At 39.0% G+C, this 11,251-nt stretch overlaps 1 protein-coding gene across 2 annotated transcripts; it reads right to left on the minus strand.

The window, feature by feature from the left end:
• Nucleotides 1-709: 709 nt before the first annotated feature.
• On the minus strand, nucleotides 710-9,559 carry gaa (alpha glucosidase). 2 transcript variants are annotated; one of them, XM_039825183.1, is made up of 20 exons: nucleotides 9,264-9,559; nucleotides 8,520-8,879; nucleotides 7,704-7,855; nucleotides 7,027-7,192; nucleotides 6,513-6,609; nucleotides 6,285-6,404; nucleotides 5,986-6,104; nucleotides 5,589-5,720; nucleotides 5,248-5,358; nucleotides 5,045-5,158; nucleotides 4,773-4,857; nucleotides 4,438-4,555; nucleotides 3,847-3,980; nucleotides 3,467-3,618; nucleotides 3,073-3,221; nucleotides 2,835-2,976; nucleotides 2,607-2,705; nucleotides 2,092-2,256; nucleotides 1,365-1,517; nucleotides 710-1,135 (listed from the first exon to the last, which is right to left on the minus strand). In XM_039825183.1, the coding sequence occupies exons 2-20, from the start codon at nucleotides 8,799-8,801 to the stop codon at nucleotides 1,070-1,072; spliced, it is 2,556 nt and encodes an 851-aa protein (XP_039681117.1). In that variant the 5' UTR covers nucleotides 8,802-8,879; nucleotides 9,264-9,559; the 3' UTR covers nucleotides 710-1,069. The 2 variants fall into 2 exon arrangements, with proteins under 2 accessions (XP_039681117.1, XP_039681116.1); XM_039825182.1 differs by lacking the exon at nucleotides 9,264-9,559 and having other exon boundaries at nucleotides 8,520-9,250.
• Between the last annotated feature and the right edge of the window lie 1,692 nt (nucleotides 9,560-11,251).

Consider the following 11,251-nt stretch of genomic DNA (forward strand, 5'->3'; position numbering starts at 1 on the left):
TTTCCGATTAAAGACACGGAGGGACATCAGGGCATGTCCTGTAAATATATATACAAATATATTTTACATTAACCAAAGTAATGTCCGACCCACAGCCTACCTTAAAAAGCTGACCCTTCTTTCATCACAACTGACGTTTTAAAGGTCACTGGCAGAAGCTCGAATGCAGTTGGTGCACCATCAGGACCAGAGGTGGAGTCAGAGCATCTCCTTGCACAGTTACTGCAGGCACCTGTCCGTTTAATTTTATTTCAGGCAATAAATAATTGAGCTGCTTGCTAAATTAATAATACACAATTTAATGCCTATACCTTTTAAATTGAGTTGTTTTTTAATTTATTGTAAATTTGGCTTGGAGATAAAAAAAGAAGTACTTTTTCTATTAACATTACAATAAATCATTTATATATTCAATATATCCTGTACAATGATGGTGGTACATGCAAATGCTATTCAGCTTCATCAACTAAAAACCATGTGATGAAACTGATGCTAAAATACCAGTAGTGTCCTTCGTAAAAACAAATAATCCATTTTGTATTATGTTGATAAAAAGTAATGACGTAAGTTGGTATAATGGATCTCATCTCAGAGACAGAATAACATAGGATACGCAACATTTTAGGAGAATTATAGTAAACAATAAGCAAACAACTGTAGCATAATAAACCTCGTAATTAGCACTCAAATGCAGTGCTGCACACAAATGTATCTTTTTTCACATTTTTTATTAATAATGCACTTCAGTAACAACGATATATAAACATGATTTAAAAAATACAAAGAGGTTTAGAAAGTACATACATTTACAAGACATTACGTTGTCTTGCTTCAGTGTGGCAGTTAGCAGCAAAAATTACCTCGCAGGAAAACCTGATACATCAAGATGATGACTCCCCTGGTTTCACATTTTTATAAACGTGCTGCTTACAAAGTACTAATTTCCAATTTGAACAAAGGCAGAGCAAGCGGAAGGTGCATCTCAATGATGGCTCAAGAAAATCCGCTGGTGTCAGTGCAGAAAAATACAAAGGCTCCCTAAGGTTCTTGGGCAATAAAGTTCAATGCATCAGAGAGCCCATTGGACTGTAAATACCTTTGACATGGACAAGGCCAGGCTGGTCACTGTCAAAACCTGTGGCAAGAGAAAGACACAAACAGAATTTGACTTAATGGTTAGATTTGATGGCACAAAGACAGTAGACATGATGAGTAAAACGGGAGGACGAACTTGGTAAATAAATCAATACACAAGAGGAAACATTACCAACCATACCAGAACAACTTATCTGCAGAATGGCATCATTATCTTTTTTGAGGAAGACAACACCAAAGGAAGTAGTGCTGAATCACACAGAACTCACCTTGGTGTCACTGCGGTATGTGAAATCCCTGACTTTGTCCCCATTGGCTAATACATATAGGGGTGGTGAGGGCACCCCGAACACCTGCAGCCCTCCCAGCACCAGACCATCCAGGGCCCCATTCAGCCTAAGAGGATCACTCACCACCTGAGACTGAAGAAGACATTTTGTGACCATTTATTTTATTATTTCATCTAAATATATCAGGACAAGGTATTGTCAAGGTTTTTACCAATTTAAGATAAGATAGACTTAATTAATCCCACACTGGGGAAATTCCTGTGCTACAGCAGCTCAAAAGTAAATTGTACACACATCAGAATAACACAAATACACATTAAGTAGACATAGGAGAAAAAAAAAAAAAAGTATAGGGAATGGAAAAATAGAATAGAAATCGTTATAAAAATAATAATAGTAATAAAACAACCGTATTTATACAATAAACAACCTTATATAAACAGACAGTATATAAACACAGATATACAGATGAGTAAGGTGCGAATGAATAGAGATGACATATTGCACAGTTGGAGGTGACACAGAGTAATAAATAGAGTAATAAATAGATAAATGTGCATAGTGCAGAATATTGTCCAGTGATGGCTCATCAATTTAGACAATTGTATCATTCAGTAAAGAGTAATTTGAATCAAGTAGAAGTGCAGTAAAATGCAAATTATTGCCTCATCAGCTCCAATGCAAATATCACTTGTCTCTTCCCTACCTGTCCAGCAATGAAGATAATGTAACAATGATTTCTCATTTCGAAGGTTTTAAGACTTTCCCCGTCATCCCAGAACAAATCGCCCCAGGCCCAGCCGCCTGCTGACAGCGCCACGGTCAGGAAGAAAGGGTTTCTGCGTGAGGCTGCGGTTGTCAAAGCAGGTTCCTTCACAAGAAAAGGCAGATCAAAGAAAAACTATGAAAATGCACACTTCTCACCAAAGTCTTTTGGTAAGTTTTCCGCTTTAAGATGTCAGTCAGCATGTCATGATAGAACACACCGATACATAATTTGATCACACGCACCAATGTCACAGCCATTTAACTGAAAACCAAGATTACTGCTTAAATAAAGGTGTAACAAGTGTGTTTACAAAAATGTATTGTGGATGTTTCCCATTCTCAGACATTCTTTTAATAATATATCTACCACATTTTATCTCATACTAAACCAACAGGGATACCGAATGTGCTAAGGTCAGCAAAATGAGCTGCACGTTGGCAGCAGACACCCACCTGCTGAGGGATAATATGTCCCTCCCTCACATGAATGTTGATGGTGTCCAGAGGGGCTGGCAAGAGCAGGTACTGACCCTTACTGTAGAAAGGCTGACCCTAGAGAGCAAAACACAAATGAAACAGACCCCAAAGGGAAACAGCTGCACGCTTCAGTCACCACCAAAAGCCTCAAATATGGTGGCCTTTACCAGTAAACAAACAAAAATTGATTGAAGTTAAGCTCACATTGTGTAGGCTGTACCAAATGCCAGGGGGCAGGTAAGCGGCCAGCTCTACTGCCCCTTGCTCTAAGACTGGGCTAATGAGAAGTGAACTCCCCCACAGGAACTGCCTGTCTATGGTCTGACAGTTAGGGTCAGTGGGAAACCTAAGAGGGATGGATAGACGAGCAGAAGAAAAGATAATGGTCTTAGTTATTTCATTTACATAGGACTATACAGGATAAAAAGGAGAGGACACATACTCCATGAAGAGAGGCCTGGCCACAGTGTCAGCAGAAGTGTGTGCATGATGGAAGAGTGTGTAGAGGAAGGGGAGAAGGGAGTAACGCAGGTTCAATGCACTCCGCATGGCGGCCTGGGCCTTCTGCCCAAATACATAGGGCTCCTGGGGCTGAGGGACACACAGACAATGAGAAGATATAGAGTTACCTCTATATTAATAATACATGTAACAGATGGATACTCTAGACGTAGTGGAAAACACATACAGGGCAGACTCCAATATCCTAAAAAACTAACATAACTTGTCAAAGAAAAGTGCACTTAAATTAACTCAATGAATCACACAAGTTAGCAAACAGTTACACACATACAGCAAGTACACAGGCAAACACACAAACAGTGTCTCTGTCTCACAGCGTTCGGCTTGTCATTGTGGTTTCTCATAAATGGGTAGAAGGACCCGAGCTGCATCCATCGTACGCACAATTCCTCAGTGGTGTTCCCTCCAAAGCCACAGATGTCTGCCCCCACAAGGGGCACCCCGAACAAGCTGAACTGTAGCACGGCTGCGGGGGGAACAGGTGCAAAAAGTCAGTCTAAAACCATCAAATGATCTGTGGTCACTTCAAAAAAGATATTTTTTTTAAATTCTACCACATATAGAGCTGTCAAAAACTAGAGCTATCTCAAGACAACATCCCATTGGATAATCAGATGCATTCAAACACATGTGAAAACATTTGAACGTTATAACAACACAGTATTAGGACCTTACAGAAGCTACATCTCCTCACCAGGGATGGAGTATCGAAGCTGCTCCCAGTCACTTCTGACGTCTCCTGTCCACACTCCAGAGAAGCGTCCGATGCCAGGGAAGGAGGAGCGAGACAGGACGAAGGGTCTCTTCCCTCGTACCTTCATAAGAGCACTGAAGATGGGAACAAAGTCCAGGATAGATAAAGTATACTGAACAAATAACAAAAGCCAAGGAACAACTTTGTCCATTCTGTGGTATCTGTGCTGTGGTCCTTTGGCCTCCAGTATTCTCAATTCAAAATTGGCATGTTCTCAAAAAAAAGTCTGTCTTTCTATTCTTTTTACAATTTTAAAATACCCAATAACGTACATTTAGGAGGAGCAATTCAAATTTCAATGAGCTATACCACTACTCACACTAAGCTAAGCTTTTAATCTTGAGCTATATGACAAGAAGGTAAAAAGTATTTTTTTTAATAATGTTATCACTGGCTTACATAAAATGGCCATTATTTTGCTAATTGCTGCTATTAACTTATTTCTTAATTTCACTCTGCTACTCACAGTGAAATAACCCGCTCCTGCAAAACTATCTCTGCATACTGCATCTGATTGCTGCATGGTCTAACCTGTGTGTGGCATAGGCTTCTGTCAGTCCGTATATATTGTGCAGGTTGTAGTGAGTGGACAGTTTCTGCTGAGCCGACATACAAATAGTCCCAGAGTTCAACTGGCCTCCAACCACCCCTGTTTGTATGACAGTCAGAGAGACACACAGGCTACAACTTAATGCAACATGTAGCAATGAACAGATCAGTTATCTATCTATAGTCATTTTAATGGTATCTTGTACAATAGCTATGTAAAATACATGTATGTGGTTTCATGTTTAAACTGACTATAAATGTAAAACCAATAATGTTTGTATGCCTTTAAATGCTAGTAACTGGTCCAATACACTTACTGGGTGTGTAGGGCGGGTTCTCGAGATCACCGTCGGGACAGCCCTCCACTGAGCCCTGCACAAAACTGGCTGGTTCATTCATATCCTGGTTTGAGCATGGGAGAAAAACAACAGAGGATAAGTTATTTGCGGTTTTAAGGTGCACACAAACTAAACACGAACCAGTCATGTACATGTCTCAGAACAGAAAACCTGGCATACATGATGTATAACGTCTTAGTGACAGTATCGCGGCTAAATAACCTGTGCTCTGTGTGTGTATAAATACTCACAATCCATAGACCATCCACAGGAACTTTAGAATGAAAATCTCTGATGCAGTCCTCCCACCAGCATCTGGTCTCTGGGTTGGTGAAGTCGGGGAAGGCTGTTGGGCCCGGCCAAACCTCGATACACAATATAAAAAAAGATGAATGACATACACATATCACAACGGGACAGAAAAGCATACATCCCCAGAAAAAAAAAGTCTTACCTTCCCTATCAGGATGTGTCCTGTAGCATTTTTAATGAAGACGTCTCGTTTCAGTCCATCATCAAAGGGCGAGTAAGTTCCAGGGGGGCTGGTGCTGCTGATCCCCGGGTCCTCATAGACAGAAACCAGAGCATGACTCAGTCACAAGTTAAGAAAGTTTTGCTGCCATATACTGGAAAAACAATGTAATCATAAATGATTACCTGTGCTCATTTAGAGAATTACACTCAAACCAATTTAAACAACTGATGCGTGTTTTTCCTTTTTCATAATAAATACTCAAGTATTTACTGATCAGCATTATCAGTTGGTGAAGTCTTATAAACTTAAAGATGTCACACCAGGATAAGGATGTACTTCATGCCCCTCTTATGGAACTCCTCCACCATCTCTGGGAGGTCCCCGAATCGCCAGGGGTCAAAAGTGAACACCCTGCGCTTATCTGCATAATCCAGATCATTCCACTGCACATCCTGGGGATGACAAAAGCAAAATCTTCTCAGTTGGATGTCAGCAATGTACAGCGCTGATGATAACTGAAAGTATCTGAGGATGTCACACCAAACGTTTACCTGTTCCTAAGTGTTGATTGGACTTATTGTTATATGTTCAAATTAATACTGACATTCACCAAACCTCTCTTCGATCATGGTAAAATGTGTACATAATAAAGAAAAATGTTCTTGGAGATTTAATATTTACCTCCATTTTATAGAGCTTTGTAAGTACTTTATTTACCATGGGAAATTTTGCATTGTGCATGCGTTGTGCTACATGCCGGGTTGTAATAGTGGTTGTGTAACCCCAGCGACACAGATGAAAGCCCAACGACCAATAGGGAGGCATCATAGGATATCCTGGGGATAGATAAATGGCAAGAGGAAAACACATATACCCATCCATTCTTTATTAGGTTGTCTCAGGAGCTTCTTTAAACATACAATAGACAAGCTTTTACAGGTTTTCCACTTAAAAACAACACATTTCTCTTGCTATCTGAAAATATGTTACTGAATGACAACGCTGAAATGACATACCAATGACCTGAAGGTACTGTCGTATAACACTTTGAGGATGAGGACCCAAGAAAACGTACAAGTCCAGCACTCCACCAACAGCCACCCAGGTAAGAGCGGGGGTCGGCTGCAATATCACCTCTGCAGAGACGTTTGGAAAAATATTCATCAATAATAAATACCCTCATATGCCAGAAAAATGTATTCTGTATGGAAAGTAAGGACAAAAAAAATGACACAGCTCTGTACCGATTGCATTGCTGTTGATTAGAAAAACTCCATGTGCCAAGCCGTCCTCCTCCTGTACTACGTAGAACGGGTGTGAGCCATAGAGGTTAGCATCAGCCTGTAGAGAAAGACAAGTTTTAACATCTACAACTTGAACAAACGGCAGGAACGACAAAAGGAACACTAAGGACTGTTCTGCAGAGACAGTATGATTTAAAATATTTGAAGTCAGAATATTTCAGGATGTTTTAATATGCTAATAAAGAAGGAAATGATCATGTCCTATAGACCAGGGATTACTAACCGTTAAAGTGATGCTATGACTACTTGCAACCCCTTGTTAAAAGTGATAAGTTTTGTTTAAGATAAGATTTTAAGTTTTGTTTTATGTAGGAAGAGGTCCATTACACCAAGATTAGAGAAAAATTATAATTTGTGCAGCACGAATATTTTTTTCTTCTTCCTGTTTTGTATCTAGTTATTTATCTATGACCATTCAGAGCCTTCAGGTTGGGAGCCACTGCAATAGACTCACATGAGGCGCCATGTCTCTGTTCCAAAGAGTCAGAGCAGTCCAGTTAAGGTCCAGGAGGAGGGAGGTGTAATGCTCCCCGAGGCCAGACACAAGGGAAGAGGCCAGTGCGGTGGACAGCTGCAGGTACTGGTCAGCAAACAGCAGAGGAGCGACCGTGGTATTCATACTGGACACAGAGAACAAACAAACATGATCTATATGATAATCATGATTAAGAAAATCATCACATCACTGGTCATTTCATGCATTTTGTAGCCCAGATGATGACCGAATACTGAAATAAATACACTCCCTGGACACATTATTAGGTACATCTATACAATATAATGCAAATACATTTCAATATAATGCAGTCGGGTTCAACACCTCTGCAAACCTCAAAAATTAAAACAGTGTCAGTGTTGACAGTGTCAATCAAAACTGAACAATATAATATTTGTAAAGATAGAATTTATAGCTGAGCTGTTGTAATGAACTGCATTACATTTTACAGGTGTACCTAATAAAGTGGCCACTGAGTGTATATAAATAGTAAAAACATACACTCCAAAAATATACAGTGTATAAACATAAATATCAACCTAACTGAAGTAAACCATATGAAGGAGTGAACACCCTGCAAGTAGAAACACTAGCATTTCTTCCTATATAGAATAAAACTGAATAGAACTACTCACATCACCCTTCCATTAGATTTCCGCCTCACTATGAAGCCAAATGGGTCAGACTGGTATTCAGTGGTATAGAGGGCATCTTGGGTATCAGCTTTGCTCTGAGGAACTCCAGCTGGGAGTTTAACTTCATATCGCTGAGATGATGGGTCCTTTAACTTGAGAGAACACAAATGTCAGTTCAGTTTTTTAACCCGCACATCCTAATAAACAGTGTGTATAGATGTGTTTTTATTATTATTCATATAACCATGCCAAGCCCACGTTGGCTTACAACACACCACAAAATTCACATAAAACCAGATTAAGAGTGGTTGCATATACATTTTCAAACACAACTATTTAAAAAAATCAACTCCAGCAACTTTCACAATGAGATCTTAAGACCTCTACAACAAGATTAAAAACCCTGACACATGTACTACATAATGATGGAGACATCCAAGGAAATATGAATGAAATAGTCCATCTTGTCTTCTTTACCAGGCTTTTGAGACAAAGTTAGCAAATGTAAACAGATCAAAATTATTGACCATCTGTACACCATAATATTCCACGGTTTTGTTGCGCCATTTCATAGAAAATGGGACTCACTTCCACTTCTCCCAAATCACACAGCTCATACAATCTGTTTTACTCCTACATTTTTAAATCTGCCAGCCTCAATGGCCACATGAAGATACATTTTACTCTTGCAATAGACTACATTTTCCACTCAAATTACATTACAGTAACTTTTACATGCAAATCAACAGGGAACTCAAGTGGGCCCTCCTGCATTTCCTTCATCATATCTTTTGAACATAAGTATTGGGTACTTACAGTGAGATGTAAGCAGCCTGCAGTCTCTTCTATGACTTCTAGCTGTAGAGTGGATATATCACTGGGGAGATATGAGGGGGTGGCACGGGTCAGGGTGGCAGCCTGGCCTCGCATGGTGGGAGTGAGGGGACCCATTTTGTAGCCAGGGTACAAACTGGGGTAAAAGCACCAAGGTGGTCCATCAAAGTTATGCAGCGGGGCATAACAGCATCCCCTCTCTTCACACTCTCTCTGGCCGAGAAGCCTGTCCCTGGCACAGTCAAACCGGCTCTCTGGGGCCATGGTGCATTTGTCATCTCTGGATATATCAGTCTCTTGGGAGCTTTTTGGGTGGACTTCCCTGGTTTCCACTGAATTGCTCTGTGGATTTGGTGGCTTATTATTACTATTACCAAGTATTTCATGGGCTTTGGTTTTATTTTGCTTAGCATAGACTGATCTAACCAGCCTGTTCTGATGGATTGGCAAGTGGTTAATGTCCAAACATACTGACAAAGCAAAGGCCAGGAGGAGCACAGCTGCAGTTAGGTTAGACAGCAGACCCCCCCATACCTTCATCAGAGATGGTTTACTAGGTTAAAGGGCACTTAAAGTGAGCTCTAAAATACACGTCTGTTTCATATGGTGAAAATAATCAATAGTAAATTAATTGGTACCTATTTCAAAAATCCGTTTTGACCATATCAATAATGGAAAATCACTTACACCACACATTATCAATTATTATCATTATCAATGACTCACAGTTTTGTTTACGTTGTGGACGTTAACCGTTTTTCATTGGCTTACTGGCAGAATGATTTGTTAGCCGTTAGTTAGCAATTGGCTATCGGTCAGTTCAGTGTCGCAGCTCGTATTTAGCATTTCTCTCCAACCAAATGACATGCGAGCAGTGGCAGATAAGCTGCGTTGCAAGGCAGCGGAACACGCAGATATTCCGTGAAATAAGAATTCTACAATGAAATAGCATGTCTGTAAAAATCGAAGCAAAGTGCACACTAACATCAAACTAGGGCAAGCATACTAGGACAAAAGGGCTCAAAAACCTGCTGCTGCTGCTGCTGGCTCGACCCTGCTGCTGCTGCTTCCTCTCCTCCTTTCTCCTCTTTTTCTGAATAAACTAAAACAACGTCATTTCAGTTATTAAATTTAACGTTTTCATCATTTCAGAAGTTATATTTATCGTGTCATGTGTTGTTGCATCAAACTTCTAAAGTGTGTAATACTTTAATCTGAATTATCTCTTCTGATCGTCCTAGTTCCAAAAATGTAAATCTGATGATCACACGCTAATTAAATTGGGGTTCATACACTGACACAGAGAACTCCCTGATATATTTAACCACTATTAAAAATGCATTAACTTGAGAAACATTTTTTTGATTATTGTCTTAACATGTCCGAAAAGTTCTTCACTCCCTTTTTGTTATGAAATGTCTCAGAATTAGATTGGCTATACTAATCTGCATTTGAGATGTATTAATCCCATATTGGCTACCCTGACTAACGTGTCTCAGTCACAAAAACTAGTCTTGTCCAAAATGCTTCTATTAAATAAAACACCCAGAATTTTGGTTTTCAGGTCATTTTATAATTTCTAAAGCTACACGGTTTAGCTCAGTATCACAATGGAGAGATGAACAGACAATTCTATTTTTACTGTTCTCATGTGTAAAATAAAGATAATCACACTGGCAAATATCGCTCTTAATCTTTGGAATGTTACCGAAAAAATTAAACATCCTATAATTTTACTTAAACTGTAAACACTGCAGTGTTTTTCTTTCTTTCACAAGTTTTCCATATGTGCACGCTCTTTGTAACTGTAGTAACAATATTAAAGTTCTTTGGACAGTGTTAAAATTAGTAGTTCAAAAGCTTGATCATGTCAATTTCTGTTGCTTTTTTTCCAAGTATAGACCTGAGACTGTTTTATGAAGTCTGCCAGTGGCTGCACTATAAATTAATATAAATTAATGAATATCTTCGGAAAAGACCATCAGTTGAACTTGAAAGGTTGATGTAGTTTGTTCATTCATCAAACTAAAATTGAAGGAAAAAAGTTTATTGAGTTCAGTGGCATGTTTTATGTTTAAAAACACCATTTACAGTCAATGAGTTCTTCATTTTACTATCAAAAACAGATCATTCAATATAAGTATATAAAATACAGAACATAAAAATTATAGCAATAAAATAAGTGGTCTGCACTGTAGCCTTATAGTTGCTATTTAGCTCTGAAAACATTTATTGTTAAAACCATCATACAATTGCCATGAAAATAGGTGCATTTAATTCTATTTCTGGAAAATATAGAAGAGTGAGTATAAGCTATCATGATCTACTCACTCATCACATTCTGGTCACCAAAACAGCCACCACACAACAAGTTTTTTTCTGTTTAGTAGTATTCAGTCTCCAAAGAATGACACCACATGGGAGTCAATTTTTGCAAAATCCAAGCACAAATAGTCACTTAAGATGAATTTGAAATACATTTTGATAGTGTGAACTGCAGTCCACCCAAACTACAAATAATCTGAAATTGACGGGATACTAAATACTGGTCCAAACAGGGACTTAAAGTTCCTATTTGAGAAGCATTGTGCTGTGAAGTAGCACATTGACACGATTCACTCTAGATTCCCCAAGTAATAACATAGTCCATGTTCACACACAAAATCAGTACAGTTTGACTGTATTTTGAAGAAAACTTTGTATACGTATACAGT

The sequence above is a fragment of the Perca fluviatilis genome, chromosome 15 (genome assembly GCF_010015445.1).
Source record: "Perca fluviatilis chromosome 15, GENO_Pfluv_1.0, whole genome shotgun sequence".
NCBI lineage: Eukaryota > Metazoa > Chordata > Actinopteri > Perciformes > Percidae > Perca > Perca fluviatilis.

Bases quoted from the DNA above. Each gene is read 5' to 3' on its own strand.
- gaa (XM_039825182.1), bottom strand. From the start codon at position 9,077: ATGAAGGTATGGGGGGGTCTGCTGTCTAACCTAACTGCAGCTGTGCTC. The intron at 7,856-8,519 runs GTAAGTACCCAA...TGTTCTCTCAAG, and splicing joins CAGGCTGCTTACATCTCACT to TTAAAGGACCCATCATCTCA. The intron at 2,706-2,834 runs GTGAGCTTAACT...TTTGCTCTCTAG, and splicing joins TTTGGTACAGCCTACACAAT to GGTCAGCCTTTCTACAGTAA.